Source organism: Zingiber officinale, chromosome 10B (genome assembly GCF_018446385.1).
Source record: "Zingiber officinale cultivar Zhangliang chromosome 10B, Zo_v1.1, whole genome shotgun sequence".
Classification (NCBI taxonomy): domain Eukaryota; kingdom Viridiplantae; phylum Streptophyta; class Magnoliopsida; order Zingiberales; family Zingiberaceae; genus Zingiber; species Zingiber officinale.
Window position 1 is genome coordinate 1,740,255 of NC_056005.1, and position 16,528 is coordinate 1,756,782.

The window sequence follows — 16,528 nt, forward strand, 5'->3', positions numbered from 1 at the left end:
GTGGGATAATAAACACCGGAAAGTTGTTCGGTTGCATCATTAAATACTTTTAAATTTTCACAAATACTACTACAAATATTCCATTATTGTGAAAATAAATATATATTAGTATTAGTGTTTTGTGCAAAAAATGAACATAATAATTCTTTATATTGAAATGAATCTTGTAATAATTGGTATGTTGAATTCCAACGTGTTGGTACATGGAAATTTTTTAGGTCTCATTCCATTAATTTTACAAAACCTACATGAGACCATAAATAAGAAATTGCAATTCTAATTGGTTTAATATAACTTTCTAAAATTTTTAAACCATCTTGAACACATCAATTTAAAACATGGCATACACAACGAATATGAAAAAATAAACCTCCAATAATAGGTTGACAAACAAATTTTAGATCATCTATACAAGCGGTATTAGAACTAGCATTATCTAATGATATTGAAAATATTTTATGAGTTAAACCATATTCTTCTAAAATTAAACATAATAATTGTGCGATATTATGAGCATTATATGATTCATCAAAAACTCTATAAGCTAATAATCTTTTTTAGAGGTTCCAAGAGTTATCGATCCAATGGCAAGTCACACCCATATATGAATGTGTTTGCCAATGATCACTCCAAATATCGGAACATAAAGAAACTTTATTATCTAATTTACTAAATTCATAAATTAAATTCTTTTTTCCTTGTTTTACTAATTTTTTAATTGTACGAGTAAGTGTAGTCCTAGAAACACGTTTAGCACATGGATTAAGAGATTCTTTACAAAAATCTTCAAATGTAGATTTAGATCCAAAACTAAAATAAAGATGTTCTACAGAAACAAATTTAGCTAATGATTTTGTTTATTTATTGTCCGAATATAAAAATAAACCGGAATCGGTACTACCGCTAGTTGAAGAAAATCTTGATAATTGTGTTTGAGAACGGTCGAGTCCATATTCCGTCGGGTGCTTCATTTCTACATGTCGTTTCAACGACCCATAGCCGCCGCCGGCTTGAAATTTGTAGGAAGCATTGCAATGCTTACATTTTGCACGCATTTCTCCTGACGGAAGAGTGACCTTCTCAAAATGTTTAGTAAAAATAGAAGACTTTAGAGGAGGAAATTCCCGAACCTTAGAAGTAATTGCATCGGTACTTCCTTGTGTTTCGGGTGTCGGATTCGGAAGATGCTCGATCTCATCATCGGTGGATTGAATGTTGGGGTTGGGGTCCTCCTCCCGCGGATTCATTATTTGCTTTCCCTTCCGAGCTCGAGATGATGCACCTCCGCGACCTCCTTCCATTGTAATTGAAAATTGAAAACGAAAGCGTGTAGAGATTAGAGAATACGAAAATGAGATTAAGAGTAGAGAAGATGTGTGTGAAAAATAATGAAATGAGCTCTCTATTTATAGAGTTTTGATAGTAACGGACACTAAATCATAGCCATTGATCAAAAAACGATCAAATGATCATAACCGTTGAAAAAAAATACCTAAAAAATTCTCCCAACGGCTAGGAACCGCCGGTTAACCGGCGGTTCCAATGGCTATGAACCGCCGATTAACCGGCGGTTCAAGCCGTTTAAAAAAAAAAAAATTTGCGGCTGAACCGCCGGTAACTTGCTGGGCCGGTTCCGGTTTGACCCGGCGAACCGGGTCAACGGGCAACCGGCCCGTTGACCCGGTTACTGGCCCGGGCCGGGTCCGAACCAGACCCGGTTCGGGGTCGGGTCTAGGCGTCACTCGGCCAGCACTCTTTAATATTTTTAATAGTAAATTTCGACTATTAGAAAATATTAAAAATTTCGAAATATAAATAGATAAATAAATCATGTAATTAATAAAGAGGGCTTTTAGACCTGATTGACTCATCTTGAATTTCCTGATCCTAATGTCTTAGTCTTTTCTTTCTTATGTAGTTAAAATAGTAAATTAATATTATTTTAAGCTTAATTATGTTCAATATAACATAAAATATAGGTATTTTATAAATGTTGGAGATTATTTTTAGTTTTTTTTCGTTGAAATTGAAAAGTTTTGATTGAATTTATATTTCTTTGATAAATTGATGCTGTTTTAACCTTAAATATGACGTTTTTACCCGAATTTAGATTATGAGCGTAAAGTTAATAACATCCAAAGTGTATCATTGTGGAAGAGATCAGGAGGAGACCAAGAATTAATTGGTGGTAAAAGATAAATACGTTTGCCTCCAGCGCCCCCGTCAACCCGTCTCAGGGCCAACACGGAGGAGGTACGGACAGCTATTAGCTTTTGAAATAATAACTAGCACATAAGGGAGACATTTATCTCGACTTTATCAAAAATTAAAAACCAAGAGATCTGGGCTGACTATGTTGATCAACATACTAAACTAGAATTTTGTAATTCCTCAAAGATGATTTAGTAAAATCCAATGTCTTGATCCATAGTTGGATTAGAAAAGCTAAATTACCACAAGGAATATTGCAAAAGTACATAAATTATCAATTTCACACCCTTTTGCTTCCAACCTGATGAAGCTCCGACAGCTTCACCACAGCATTCTCCCTCGTCCCAGTGGTCGCCTTGCAAGACAAGGCTTCGAGCACAGCGTCTCTTTTCTTCTTCCTCCTCCTCTGCCTCCCTTGCGTCCAAACACTCGCCTCGGCGGCGGTGCACTTGAGGTAAGCAGCCAGGAAGGGGTCTTCCCATTCCTTATTTTCCTTCTTCGATCCACCATTAATGATCTTACTGGATTTGCTCACACTTGTCTCTAGAATTGACCTGCATGGTGGCAAGGGAACAATATTATTATTCAGGCCGTGTCCGGCAACCTTCCTAGTCGCCGGCAGTACTATGAAGGACTGCTCCCGTGAAGCACCGGTCATCTCCTCTGTCGTCGACGAGACCCCGGGCTTGTTCTCCCATGAGAAGGGTATGCTTCCCATTAGACTGTTGAATTCCTTGCAGCAGGCTGATTGTCTGGCTTATGTAGAACAAAAGCAGAGAGGGAGGCAGACTGATTGATATATTTATACACAGATATAATGAATGACCAGATCATGAGAACAATATGGACGAAAACGAAATGACGGGTTTGGATCGTTGTCATTCAAAACGTGAGGCTGTCAAATTGACATTTGGATACGTAACTTCTTAATTCCTTCTTCTTACTACTAATTTTAATTGCAGAAAAGAAGTTGCGATGGAGTTTATTCCATATGGGCGGCAATAAACTCCATGCAAATATTGGAAGTATATGGAGAAGCAGAGCAGCGATGGTGGAATCTGTTAGGATAGGAATGGACATTAATACTAGAAAAATGCAGCTTGATTGATCATTTATCGACTCGCCAAACATTTGAAAGTTCTTGTAGACAGCCAATGTTTAAAACTTGCAATACAGAAATTGAGAAAGTCAGGGAAGAGGAAAAGTCAAAAACATTTGTTTCTCATTCTCCATGCAGTCCATTGAAGGGATGGAAAGTTTGCCAAACATTTATTTGAGAACCAGACGTGTATCTGCATTTTATTTATTTTTGTTAATGCTGAGTTCATGGGCTCTCTTTCATTATGGAAACTTAGAGAACAGATACTACTTGTTTTAACTTCTAGATTTAATTCGAACAAAAAAAAAAAGATATACTATGAACAGCAAGTAACTCTACTTAAACTTAAGTTGAATCCAATTTGAAGAAGAGAAGAGATGATCTTAAAAATGAATAACATTTGAAAGAATGAAGCATCTGCAATACGTTTGGATTATCTACACCTCTAGATGAAGCTATCACTAAATCATCCCTAAAGAAGATGTAAATGATGCTGTGATCTGAGCGGCTTCAAATTCATCATTTTCCATATAGATAAGATCGTGCTTTGATACCATTAGCCGCTGTGATGATTCGGTGTGAAATCTTCATCATCTCACTCGATCTGCTGACCAATAAGGTCAAGACCAACAAGGAGGAATGAGATGCCCTGGAACAGGAGGAAGTAGAAATGTATACCATGGGCTGATAGTAAACTCCTCGCCGAAGCAGTTAAGAGAAGAAATGCCAATGCTAACTCCTTCCTGTATATCCTATTATGCTTTTGCTTAGAGTCCTCTTTCAGTAGAGTTTCGAGGTCTGGTGCGGAGGCTTCTCTTTGGTTATCAGATTCATTCTTGACTAAAGAATACAGATCACCTTCAGAAGAACGCCCGGATTTCTTGGTGACGACCCACTCGTAGGCACTCCCAAGCTGGAATAGGCCGGATATCATGGCATTGAACTTGGTCACTGACATGGTGTTTTCAAAGAGGAGATAAGGGACTATAAAGGGGAAGGATCTTGGGGCAGGCAGGATGTTGAGGAAGGACATGGTCGCAGGAATGTAGCAGACTATCCATGCCGGGAGCTCAGCTTCAGGGACAAACATAGACATTGGGAGTATGACACAGAACAAGGTGAAGGAGTAGAAAGGCAGTATCAGTTTCCGGAGCAGGAAAAAGAGAAATATTAAGTTTGCCTTCTTCCAAAAACAAATCTGCAATGAAGAGTAAATAATCATCAATATTTTTTTTCAATATTCACAAAATTAACTTCCAGTACAAGAAATGGCAAGCACTGAAAGTTTTAACAAAATCTAGACAAATGCCAAGTTCAACAAAGAGGTGGCATGAAGACATGTTTCCTATATGGCAACAGATGCATTTTAGTATATGGATGGAGATCTTCATATCAAAACGGTTAAAGCCAAACAAAGTAATTTTCCATCACAGCCTCAGTAATTTACTGAATTTGAAGTCGTCATACAGATTAGCATTCAGTTATCCAACATCTTATTGTTGTGATTCGAATGTACAGCAAACATGCTAAGTTAAAAGTTTGCCAAACATCTGAATCTAGAATAGTACCTTTGATCGTAAAATATCTGGTAAGCAGAGTCTAAATAACTGCATTGGGCCAGAATGCCAACGATGCTGTTGCTTCCGATACGCCTCATATGACTCGGGCAACTCACATTGGCACTGCAAATCATAGTAGAAACTGTAAGGTTTCTAGTATTTGTTTATCCGATTTAAGATTATTCTATTTCTGAAAATTTTCAACAATCCAAAAAGCATTTCATTACCTCTACATCATTGAGGAAGATAAACTTCCATCCCTTTAAGTGAGCTCTCACTGCAATGTCCATATCCTCCACAGTGGTTCTCTCAAGCCACCCGCCGGCATCTTCTAATGCCTTGATTCTCCAAACTCCAGCCGTCCCATTGAACCCAAAAAAGTTGAGGAACATTCCATTCACCTGCTGTTCCACCTCAAAATGGAAGCACAAGTTTACGTTTTGAAGCCGAGTCAACAAGTTCACATCTTTATTCACAAAAGCCCATCTAGCTTGTACTAATCCAAGCTCCTCATTGTCCTGCAAATCCCACCAGATAAAATTCACATTAAAATCCACGGTTTATAGTCAATAAGTGAACATTGTTTTCCAATCAATGCTACAATAGAAAACCTTGAAATATGGTATAGTTTGCTTCAAGAAATCTGGCGATGGCTGGAAGTCGGCATCGAAAATGGTTACAAACTCGTAGTCTTTCACATAGCTACAATTCATGGCTGACTTGAGATTTCCAGCCTTGTACCCCTCTCGGATCTCCCGGTGTCGGTACATGATGTTGGCACCATTTTGCTGCCATTTATCCACCTCTTCCTTGATCAAAGCTTGTGTTAATGGATCATCAGAGTCATCCAACACCTGAACCAGAACGTTGGATCTAGGCCAATCCAAATTACACACTGCAGCGATGGATTGCTGATACACCTGCGAAATGCCAAAATGATTGAGAAATGTGGTTTAGTATAGGAGCTCTGAGTCTGAGTTCGGAGTGTGAAGCTATGAAAAATCTTACCTCCCTCTCGTTGCACATGGGAATCTGGATTAGTACCATAGGAAAATAGTCGCCGGATTCGAGGTCCTTGTCGACGGCATGCCTGGGCCTCGGCTTCAACTTATTGAAGCGGATCCAGAAGCAACCGAGGCAGAGAATGAGGCGGTCGGCGCTTTGAATGAGGAAGAGTACGACGCAGGTGTTGGCGAGGAACTGGAGCAGCGGCGCGATGTACACCATCCGGAGCCGCAGCCATTCCGCGTACAGCGACCCGAAGAGCTCCCGAACGCCGAAGGACGACGGCACAACCAGCAAGCGCTGCAGCTCGGCCGCCCCCAAATGCCAGCCATGCAGGTGAGCGGCGACCTCGAACCCCAAAAGGAGCACCGAAAGCCAGAGAAAGACCTTGATGCAGAAGTAGAAACGGGTGCGCAGCGCTGGACTCTCGTCCGGATGGGATGCAGCGGCGTCGCAGTCAGTCCGTCCGGCGGCCACGCGGCGGCGCACTGCGGATGCGAGGCCGATTGCGGCGGACGCGAGGCTGGAGAGGCACCCGGCGGCGCGATGGGCCTTGAGGAGGAGCACCCACGTGATTTGCTTGGCGTTCTTCCCACGGCCGCCTTTCCTCGCCCCATATCGCAATAACTCCCCATCGCCGCCGCACTCGTCGTCATCGTCGTTAGGGGAAGAAATCTCCGAGATGGACCAATTAGGGTTCTCCATCTTCACCACCACAGACGTCCCACGGTGGACCTCCTTCCCCCACCAATCGAACGAAGGCGACATTACTCCCGCACTCGCTAAAACTCCTGCCTTTCTTGCAAACTCGTCTCCCTTTTTTGGCTTCCCTTCACAAATCCGCAGCTTGACAACGCAATGCTCCTTCCCTAAGATCCAAAAGCTGATCTCCCATCAATTATACATCAGGGCGGCCTGCCGTCGCTATGTCTCTACCAACGCGACCAAACATATTCCACCGGGGGCGAATCAAAGAAGAAAGAAAACAAAGGAAGACGAACAGCAGAATGAATTGGGTAATCCTAATCTACTTGAACCTTACCGAACACCGGCAGCCTAGGATGGAGTTTAACCTGCCAGACGAAGATGGATGAAAGAGGGGTTACAGCTGGAGATGGCGACGCTGATTCAATCAATGGTCCACCAGCACACCTTCTCTGCTTTTACTCTCGCATTTTTAAACAAAGATGCGATTTTTACTTTTTCTCCTAACGCGGCTCTAGTTTCGTATGGTTGAAGATGGAGGACGATGAGGCTCTGGCGCCGCTGCACCTGCCACTGCCTTTTCTGCCATGAATGTTTCCTTCTCCCTCTTTCTTTTTTTTTTCTTTCCATTTGAAAATTCCAACTTTATCGTGCTGTCGTTTGAACGGACCTCCACCTCTGACTTCACGGCGGAACGCGGCCCGTCAACTTCACGGCAGCGCCCTTCGACTTGTCACTTTGTAAAAGTTTACTTTGGCCCTCGGATTTAGTAGATTTTGCATTTTGTTTGATTTAATCATGTTAGATAGCGCTTGTCGTATTTTAAAATTTTAAACTATCGTACCAACGCTGTGCAGATGGATGCCGAAATTTAATAAAAGGATAAAATTATAAAGCATTTAAAGGGTAGTTATAACTGACAAAGTTGTTACAAACAGAAAGAGAAATAAAAGCAAAAAAAAAAAGAATGGAAATTCCCGTGGTACCGAATGGTTTGACCCGACGGTGGATAAGAACGCGTCGGTGCAATAACAAATTGATCAAGGGCAAAAACGGAAAATTGCCTGATTTCGGAACGCAGCGCCGTAGCGGCGTCCCGACGTAACGTATCGGAGCGCTATGTCGTCCTCATTGTGACGCCGTTTGCAACGTTCGAATGCGAGTTATGAATGTGTCGCATTATCAAATGCCGCCGCTACTGCTGCCGCTGCCGCTGCCCGGGAACAAAAAAACGGTACGGATAAAACAGCGTGTCGGCTTCCGACATTTATCATTTGTAACGTTACGAATTCATGGATCCCGACCCTAAAATTATGTCAGTGTTACATTTGCTAAGGGTGCACAATAATTTGATTTTGGTTTTGTTTTTTATTTTAAAAATAAATGTGAATAAAACAGAGGGTTGCCTTGCATCTCATTCCCACCACATGGACGTGATAAATGATAACAAATTGGAGTGGGTAACAGGAAAATTCGGCTCCACCAAACATGTGTAAATGGGCCCCTCAATCATGGCTCCCATACATAAAATAATTAGAGATTAGATTCTCTTAATAGAATTTAAAAATAATAGAATCGAAACTTTTATCCGGAGAGAAATGAGCCTCAAAACACAAATATAATGGGGGTTCATAAACACTTCTCAATTTATGTTGAAATTTAATATGAGTCTTTAAATTTTAAATTATCATAACTTTAAATTCAGGATTGGAAATCATGCTCTGGGTTTGTCACAACGTGTGTATAATTTGAAATCCTATGTTTATTAAGGGTGAAACCGTAAACGTCAAATTTTAACCTCAAATTCTACAATTTAAACCATTTTCAGATATTTTTTTCACTAATTTTATTAATTTTTATTTCTTTTATTTAGGATAATTTTAATATTTTTAGTATTTATTAGAGAAGATTTATTTTATCTGTGTGTCTGATTTGAGTTAATTATTTTTTTTTGATAAAAATTATTTTCCTTTCTTAAGAAGATTGGAATTAAAATTTATTAATGATAATTTGTTTCTTATATGTAAGATTATAATTAAGATATGTTAATTATAATTTTTTCCTTATTTAGGTCATAGATGATTTGAATAGATTTTTTAGACTGTATTTTGTGGTTCAGAGATAATCATTATATCATTGGTTGATTTGAATGGACCTCACATATTAAACAGGTAGGGTGCATCCAAATCAATCAATCAATCATTTTTTATGGTCCATCTTTTGGTCTGTAAAGTATAGATGAGAGGATCCGTTTTATAGATGGTGGTCTATATAAGATCTATTAATGTCTATATTATTTGATGTCGTGATTGATAAAAAACATTTTATGAGATTGAATTGATTATCCTCAAAATTAATCATCGATTCAGACAATTAGATGCATATTACCATCGGGAAAAAAACAACGAAACTAAAAGGTCACGTCCATTTTATTTAGGTTGTTGTTGAACCGCAATCGGGTGACCTATCGATCTTGACTTGTCATCTAATTTTTTGAAGAAGTCTCGACTGTAAGAGCCAAACAGCAAGTCAAGAGGACTTTTAGAAATTGTTCGAAACAAAGAGAGACAAAATTTTGGCGACAAAAAAAACTGGAAGTGGAGTTTTCTTTGTCTTGCTAGAAATTAAAAATAAAAAGAATATAATGGATATTATTACATTTGGTAAGAGGTAGACGTCAAAGAGAAGCGAAGGACCAATACACGAATGGACTATATATAAATATTTTTTAATATAAAGTGAAAAATAAAGAAGAAAAAAAAGGGCAAATCCACATCATCCTTGAAAGCAAAAGGCTAACTGTAAGCTAGGCTGGGCTTTATTTATTCTATGCGTCGCGACCCTGTTCGGGCCTAGAGCCCAAATGTCAGCCTTTCTTTATTTTAAAGTGTGATTTTGATGAAGTTTCAAATGATTTGGCATTTGACTTTTGACTCATTAATGGTTTTGCATTTTGCTGTAGGGGCTACAATGCAATTGTAAGCTCCGTTTGCTTTACAGGCCGGACGAGGACGAGGACGAGGACGAGGACGAGGACGAGGACTAAATCTATAGTGAAAAATTATCTTTAAAAGAAGAGAAACAACGAAGAAATATTTTTATTTATGTGCTTGTTTATCTTGATAGAGGAAGACGGATACATGTAATATAATTTTATAAATAAAAAAGGATGCATGGGTTGAATTTCGTGTTTTAATTCAAACTATTTGTTGTTTTGGCAATGTATATGTTCATGCATTTTAGTCCCACATTGCTAAGCAAAGAAGGTTGGAAGACCTTATATATGGAGTTCTTCCATCCTTGCTTAGCAATGTGAAGGGGCCGACACGCATGCGCGGGCCAAGCCCAAATCAAGTGGTTTCGGGGGGTTTGAACCGGAAATCTATAAATCGGGCGCGACGCACGCAATTATCGCGCGCACGCAGTAGGGGTGCAAATCCCCGGCTCGTGTGCCTCGCGCTTGCAGGCAGCCCGGTTTGTTTTTGTCAGTCTCCGGTTTGGTCTGGTTTAGATTTTGACCCGCGCGCACTTGGGTTTTTGGTTCTGTCCACGTGAGAAAGTGAACCGACGCGGTTCTGTCCGCGTGAGGAAGAGAACCGACGTACGCTTTGGTGCGTGCGCTGCTTCGGGGTGTATAAGTAGGTTCAATGTGATATAAACAAGTTATAAGGGTGAATCGTAAGCATCAGATTGATTGAGATGTAATCTCATAGTCTCTTCCCTAGATAGATGTTTGACTGCTAGTAAGGATGAGCTTAGGAGCTCTTAATGAGTTCAAGGTCTTAATGACAGGATACTTGCAGTACATCCTTGGAGAACTCACCTATGTAAGTGTAACTATGGGGCCGCAGTGTGGGGGGTCTAGGCAACTCTCCTTAGCACTTATGAAACAAGATTCGGTGGCATGGCCATAATGCACCAACCCAGAAGGATTCAACCATCACCAGTGATGAGTTGTTTGTTGGAATGTATACTGAAAGCCTAAGCTTTGTAAACATTTATAAAGAATCACATTTGGTCTAATTGTCTACATTTGTTTGTAGTTGTTCATTTAATTTATATTGTAGATAACATAGTATGTGGTGTCACATACAGAAGATGATGTTATCAATATCTTATAAATTATAAACAGTAGCTCACGACCAAAATGGAAAAGGAACAAACCATTAGAAGGTCGTAGTGTAATTAGGTATTAGTTTATCTTGACTATATAATTACACTAGTACACTCAGAGTGTATTGAGTAGGACCATTTGAGGTCGTTTCTTTTATACTGACTTTATAAAGGAACAAAGACCTCAGTTATTATGGAAGTGTGTGCTCTTAATCCTAATATAATAACAAGCACATATATTTGATATTTATTTCTTTAATTTATCAATGGGTGAGATTTAGTTCGTTGAATCAATAAACCCGATAAGTTGGGAAATGGTATCACTTATAGTGTGTGTTGTTGATTATAGAAGGAAACTGTGTCCTAGAGATACTAGGTTGATAATGTCCTCAAGAGGAGCTCATAAAGATTGTCATGTTAAATCCTGCAGGTGGACTTAGTCCGACATGACAATAAGGTTGAGTGGTACTACTCTTGGACTTAGATATTAATTAAATGAGTTGTCAGTAACTCACTTAATTAGTGGACATTCGATATCTTAAACACAGGGAGACTAACTCACTCATAATAAGAAGGAGCCCAAAAATGTAATTTGGGATTGGTGCGGTAGTTCAATGATAGTTCTCTAGTGGAATGAATTATCATTGATAAAATTAAGTTGTGTGTTCGGGGCGAACACGGGATGCTTAATTTTATCGGGAGACCAAAACCAATTCCTCCTCTCGGTCCCTATCGTAACCTCTTATTTATAAGAGTTCTATACCCACCTATACCCACCTTCTATACCCACCAATAAGGGGCCGACCAAGCTAGCTTGGGAACCAAGCTAGGGCCGGCCAAGTTAGCTTGGGAACCAAGCTAGGGCCGGCCTAGGTATATTATTGGGTGGCCGGCCCTAGCTTGAACCCAAGCTAGTAGGGCCGACCAAAATAAATTAAAAAAGAAATTTAATTTTAATTTTTATTATAATGTGGAAGATATAATTTAAAGAGAATTAGAATTAAAATATCTCTCTTGTAAAAGATTTACAAAAGATTAAAGAAAGAGATTAGATCTCTTTCCTTATTTGTAGATTGGAGAGATGTTTTATTTTCTCTTTAAAATTATTCACATGTTAATAAAATTAAAATTATAGATATTTCCTTTTATTAACCATGAAAAGATTTTAAAGAGAAATTTTATTTTTTAAAATTTTCGGAAACAAATTAGGAAGTTTTAATTGTTGATTAAAACTTGTCCTCTTTTGTTTTCCAATGATGTGGCCGGCCACTTGAAATTGATTTGGGAAATTTTATTTTATTTCTCTCAATTAAATCAAGTCAAGGAAATTAAGGAAAATTTATTGTAATTAAATTTTCTAATTTGCCTAGGCCAAGGAATATAAAAGAAGGGGTGAGGGTGCCTTCATGGGACACAACCTCTATTGTTTTCTCTCCATTTTTCCTTGGTGTTGTGGCCGGCCATTACCCTCTCCCTCTCTTCCTCTTGTGGTGGCCGAATACTTCATCTCTCTTGGAGTTCTTGTGGTGGCCGGATACTACTTGGAGAAGAAGAAGAAGGAGAGAAAGTTAGCATCTCTTGGAGCTTGGTTAGTATTTTGATTTTCTTTTTTGGTAAAGTTCTTCCTTTGTGGCCGAACCTTGCTTGGAGGAGAAGAAGGTGGTTGGTGGTTTCTCATCTTGGTAGATCGTTGCCCACACAACGTCCGAGGTTAGAAGAGGAATACGGTAGAAGATCAAGAGGTTTTTCTACAAGGTATAATTAGTAATTTTTATTTCCGCATCATGCTAGTTATTTATGGAAATAATACCAAATACAAGAGGCTTATGATCTAGTATTTCGAATATGTTTTTCGATGTTGTGTTCTTTTGTTTTCTTTCTTTTCCTTGTGATTTGATTGTTCTCTTTGGTTAACCTAAAGTTATTTTAGGAAATTAAATATTAGCTTTCTATTAAAGGTTTTGTCTAGTCGGTGGTGGTTGCTCCCATATCCAAGAAGGCCATGTGCCTCGCCACGTCAGTACTGGGAACCTTTTATGGAAATTAGTATTTAATGGAATTAATAACTTAAGGAGACTTGGGTCGAACGTGTTAAGTTCCGCAGGAGATCCAAGTTAAAACCTAAAAGAACAAATAGATTAAGTTTTGGATCAAACGTGTTAAGTTCCGCAGATCAAAATTTAATTTAAAAGAACACATGGTAGCTAGGAAAAGTTCAGACCTTTGTACAAAATTTTTGTGCAGTGGAACCTTTAGGTTCTCCGAATAGCAACCCACAATTGGTATCCGAGCTAGGGTTTTGCCTCTGTGTATTTGGTATTTAGTTTAATTATGCACATGTCATACATAATTTAGGCAGGATAATAGTAGGATGTGTTAACTTTGTGGATGCAGGATCCAACTATTATGACTTTTAGTTAATTATGTGTGATTGGACCCTTGGACATGTCAAGGGCAATTTATATGTGTGTGCATGATTGTATTAAAATACAGCAGAGTATTTAGTTTTATTAGGATTTTATTTTTGATCTAGATACATGTACATTCCTTTTATGGAATATAGGGTCAAAATGTAAAATTCTATTTATGTCATGGATCGAATCTTGCAAAGCGTGGAACCTTCTAAGGACCAGAGGCGCAGCGGAACTAGGAGCAAGATGGATGCGACAGCTAGACCCGGTGGCGGTGGCCAAATATGGCAGCAGCTTGGGATGACAACACACGGAGGACAATTAGAGATAAAAGTCATAATAGTTGAAAATTAAATTTTCTATTTATTGCTTTTATATTGTGCTGTGTGTGCATGTTAGTTTACAAGTTTAAGTAGGCTAGCATAGTTAAAATTCCTCATTTATAAATAACTAAGTGGGAGAGGGTTTTTTAAATAAATCCCATGGTCTCCATTACTGGTTTGTAAGTGATGCAAACAAGCTTGCGCGTTGGCTCTGAGTGCCTTCCTCCATAACGGATGAGCTTGTTTGCGGATCACTAGAACAGACTTCCATTTTTGGATGACTATAGGAAGTTAATTAAGAGCGTGTGATCTTCCCCAACGGAAGGGGCATAATCTTATTAATAGACTTAGTGGCAAGTAATGGTATACACTTAGACACATCTAATAGTATCCTCCCTAACGGAGTCACTGCTATTATTTGTGTGACCAAATGATACCAACTATTAATTTTATTTGTCAAAAAGTTAGGTTGACAAGATAATAAAATTAATGGGTTAAAACCCTCCTTTTACAAATGTTGAATTTGTATACGTCCACACTAACGTGGCATACAAAATTCACGGTGTTATGAGGTGTTGGTTAATTTAAAATAGTATTGTTTGAGGAATCAATATTATTCTAAATTTAGAGTTCTGACCAAAAGTTATTTGTGATTCTTAGGATGTCTTTCAACCCACCGTCCATCATACTTCAACAGAATAGACTTTCTGGAACTACATAGATTGGAAAAGAAACCGGACATTGTTCTTACTCTGAAAGCTATAAATATGTACTGACCGAGCAGTGTCCTGATGCACCTAAGGGTGAATCTACCCAAGAGGAGATTGAATATCATAGGAAATGGGTAAAAGCAGATGAGATGGCGCGGTGTTACATTTTGGCTTCAATGTCAAATGTATTGCAACATCAGCATCAAGATTTACCAACAGCCTATGATATTATGAACAATCTCAAGGAACTCTTTGGTCATCAAGATAGGGCTTCTAGGCAAGAAGCCATGAGAAAGATAATGACAGCCACCATGCAAGAGGGTAGTCCTGTAAGGGATCATATCCTAAAGATGATGGCTTATCTGAACGAGATACAGATCCTTGGAGGGGAAATTGATGGGGAAACCCAGATCGATATGATCCTCCAAACGCTACCTAGAAATTTTGAGCAGTTTCGCCTGAACTATAATATGAATAAGAGGGTTTATTCATTAGCGGAACTACTGACAGAACTTCAAGCAGCAGAAGGATTATTTCGTCACAATGCTCAAATTCACTATGCTGAAAATTGTTCTACTTCTAAACCGAAAGGAAAGAAGAAGAAGAAACAAGCTGGTTCAGCAAAGAAAGTGAATAAATCTCAAAGTACGGGATTTAAAGCTGGAATGAAGAAGCCGAAGGGCAAGTGCTTCATCTGTAAGAAGGCAGGACATTGGAAGGCGGACTGTCCTCGTAGGAACCAAAACAAAGGTATATCTCATACTCTAGTTGTTGAAACATGTTTAGCGGTGTTATCTACCAGCACCTGGTGTGTAGATACGGGAGCCACTGATCATGTCTGCAATTCCTTGCAGGGGTTCCAGGAAACCCGACGACTATCTGAAGGAGAAATTACCGTCTACATGGGCAATGCTACTAAGGTGGCAGTTGTTGGGAGACGTCTACTTATCTTTTAGTAGAAATAGGAATTTGGTTTTAAGAAATTGTCTTTATGTACCCAGTTTTAGAAAGAATTTAATTTCAGTTTCTAAACTGTTTTTAGATGGATATTCAGTTTCTTTTAGTAACGATGTAGTTATTAAAAGAAATAAAGTGATTATCTGTTCTGGTGCATTAGTTGGCAATTTATATACTTTAAATCCAATTTCTTCCACAAAGCAAAACATGGAAATTTATAACTCATCTTCTAATTCTAATAAGAGAAAAGAACCTTCGGAAATGAACCAAGCATATCTTTGGCATCTAAGGCTTGGTCATATTAACTTAAGTAGGATTCGGAGGCTTATAGCCGATGGACTTTGGGTTCATTAGAGTTGGAAAATTTTTCAACTTGTGAATCCTGCTTGGAAGGTAAAATGACCAAGAGGCCTCAAGGCCAAGGGGTATAGAGCCAAAGAAGTGTTAGAGTTGGTTCACTCGATTTGTGTGGTCCTATGTCATCCGTGCAAGAAGAGGTTTTGAATATTTTGTCTCTTTCATGGACGATTATTCAAGATATGGATACATTTACCTAATGCGCCAAGTCCGAGTGCTTTGATAAGTTCAAAGAATACAAGGTGATGTGGAGAAACGACTAGGTAAAAGTATCAAGACACTACTATCGATCGTGGTGGCGAATACCTCTTAGGAGAGTTTAGGAATTACTTATCGAAGGTCGATTCAATCCCAATTGTCACTGGAACACCCCAATGGAATGGTGTAGCGTAACGAAGGAATAGGACTCTTATGGAAATGGTTAGATCGATGATGAGTTATTCAGAATTACCAAATTCGTTTTGGGGATATGCTCTGGAAACAACAATATACGTTTCGAACTTAGTACCTTCTAAATCAGTTTCTTCTACTCCCATAGAATTGTGGAATGGGCGAAAACCCAATCTAAGACATATTCGGATTTGGGGTAGTCCAACACATGTGCTGAAACCAGATCTTGATAAGTTAGAATCTCGTACGAAGTTCATGTGTTTGTAGGATATCCCAAAGGAACGAAAGGTGGTTTATTTTATAGTCCTAAAGACCAGAAGGTCATTGTTAGCACCAATGCCCAGTTTTTAGAAGAAGACTATATAATGGATCACAAGCCCAGTAGTAAAGTTGTTTTAGAAGAACTAAGAGAGGACACGTCTACTTTAGTACCAACAGTATAAGATGAAGTACCACAAGAGACTGCAACACGTGTCAGACATGATACACAACCACAGATAGTGCCTCGTCGTAGTGGGAGGGTTGTGAGGCAGCCTGAGAGATTCATGTTTTTGGGAGAGTCTTCGGACTTGATCCCGGGTAAACATGAACCTGATCCCCGGACATATGATGAAGCACTCCAAGATATAGATGCAGCATCTTGGCAAAAGGCAATGAATTCTGAAATAGAGTATATGTACTCTAATAA

General features: G+C 38.9%; 2 protein-coding genes across 3 annotated transcripts; both read right to left on the reverse strand.

The window, feature by feature from the left end:
* Positions 1-2,431: 2,431 nt before the first annotated feature.
* LOC122028907 lies at positions 2,432-3,488 on the reverse strand. Its single transcript, XM_042587880.1, has 2 exons — positions 2,863-3,488; positions 2,432-2,765 (listed from the first exon to the last, which is right to left on the reverse strand). Exons 1-2 carry the CDS (start codon positions 2,907-2,909, stop codon positions 2,492-2,494), a joined length of 321 nt encoding a protein of 106 aa, XP_042443814.1. The 5' UTR covers positions 2,910-3,488; the 3' UTR covers positions 2,432-2,491.
* Positions 3,489-3,631: 143 nt separating this feature from the next.
* LOC122028906 (probable xyloglucan glycosyltransferase 9) lies at positions 3,632-7,200 on the reverse strand. 2 transcript variants are annotated; one of them, XM_042587879.1, is made up of 6 exons: positions 6,917-7,200; positions 5,878-6,806; positions 5,481-5,789; positions 5,097-5,387; positions 4,879-4,992; positions 3,632-4,508 (listed from the first exon to the last, which is right to left on the reverse strand). In XM_042587879.1, the coding sequence occupies exons 2-6, from the start codon at positions 6,640-6,642 to the stop codon at positions 3,906-3,908; spliced, it is 2,082 nt and encodes a 693-aa protein (XP_042443813.1). In that variant the 5' UTR covers positions 6,643-6,806; positions 6,917-7,200; the 3' UTR covers positions 3,632-3,905. The 2 variants fall into 2 exon arrangements, with proteins under 2 accessions (XP_042443813.1, XP_042443812.1); XM_042587878.1 differs by having other exon boundaries at positions 5,878-7,200.
* Between the last annotated feature and the right edge of the window lie 9,328 nt (positions 7,201-16,528).

Coding starts and splice junctions, on each gene's coding strand:
- LOC122028907 (XM_042587880.1), bottom strand. CDS start 2,909: ATGGGAGAACAAGCCCGGGGTCTCGTCGACGACAGAGGAGATGACCG. Junction 2,766..2,862: donor GACGACAGAGGAGATGACCG/GTGCTTCACGGG, acceptor GCCACCATGCAG/GTCAATTCTAGAGACAAGTG.
- LOC122028906 (XM_042587879.1), bottom strand. CDS start 6,642: ATGTCGCCTTCGTTCGATTGGTGGGGGAAGGAGGTCCACCGTGGGACG. Junction 5,790..5,877: donor CCATGTGCAACGAGAGGGAG/GTAAGATTTTTC, acceptor GGCATTTCGCAG/GTGTATCAGCAATCCATCGC. Junction 4,993..5,096: donor TCTTCCTCAATGATGTAGAG/GTAATGAAATGC, acceptor TATGATTTGCAG/TGCCAATGTGAGTTGCCCGA.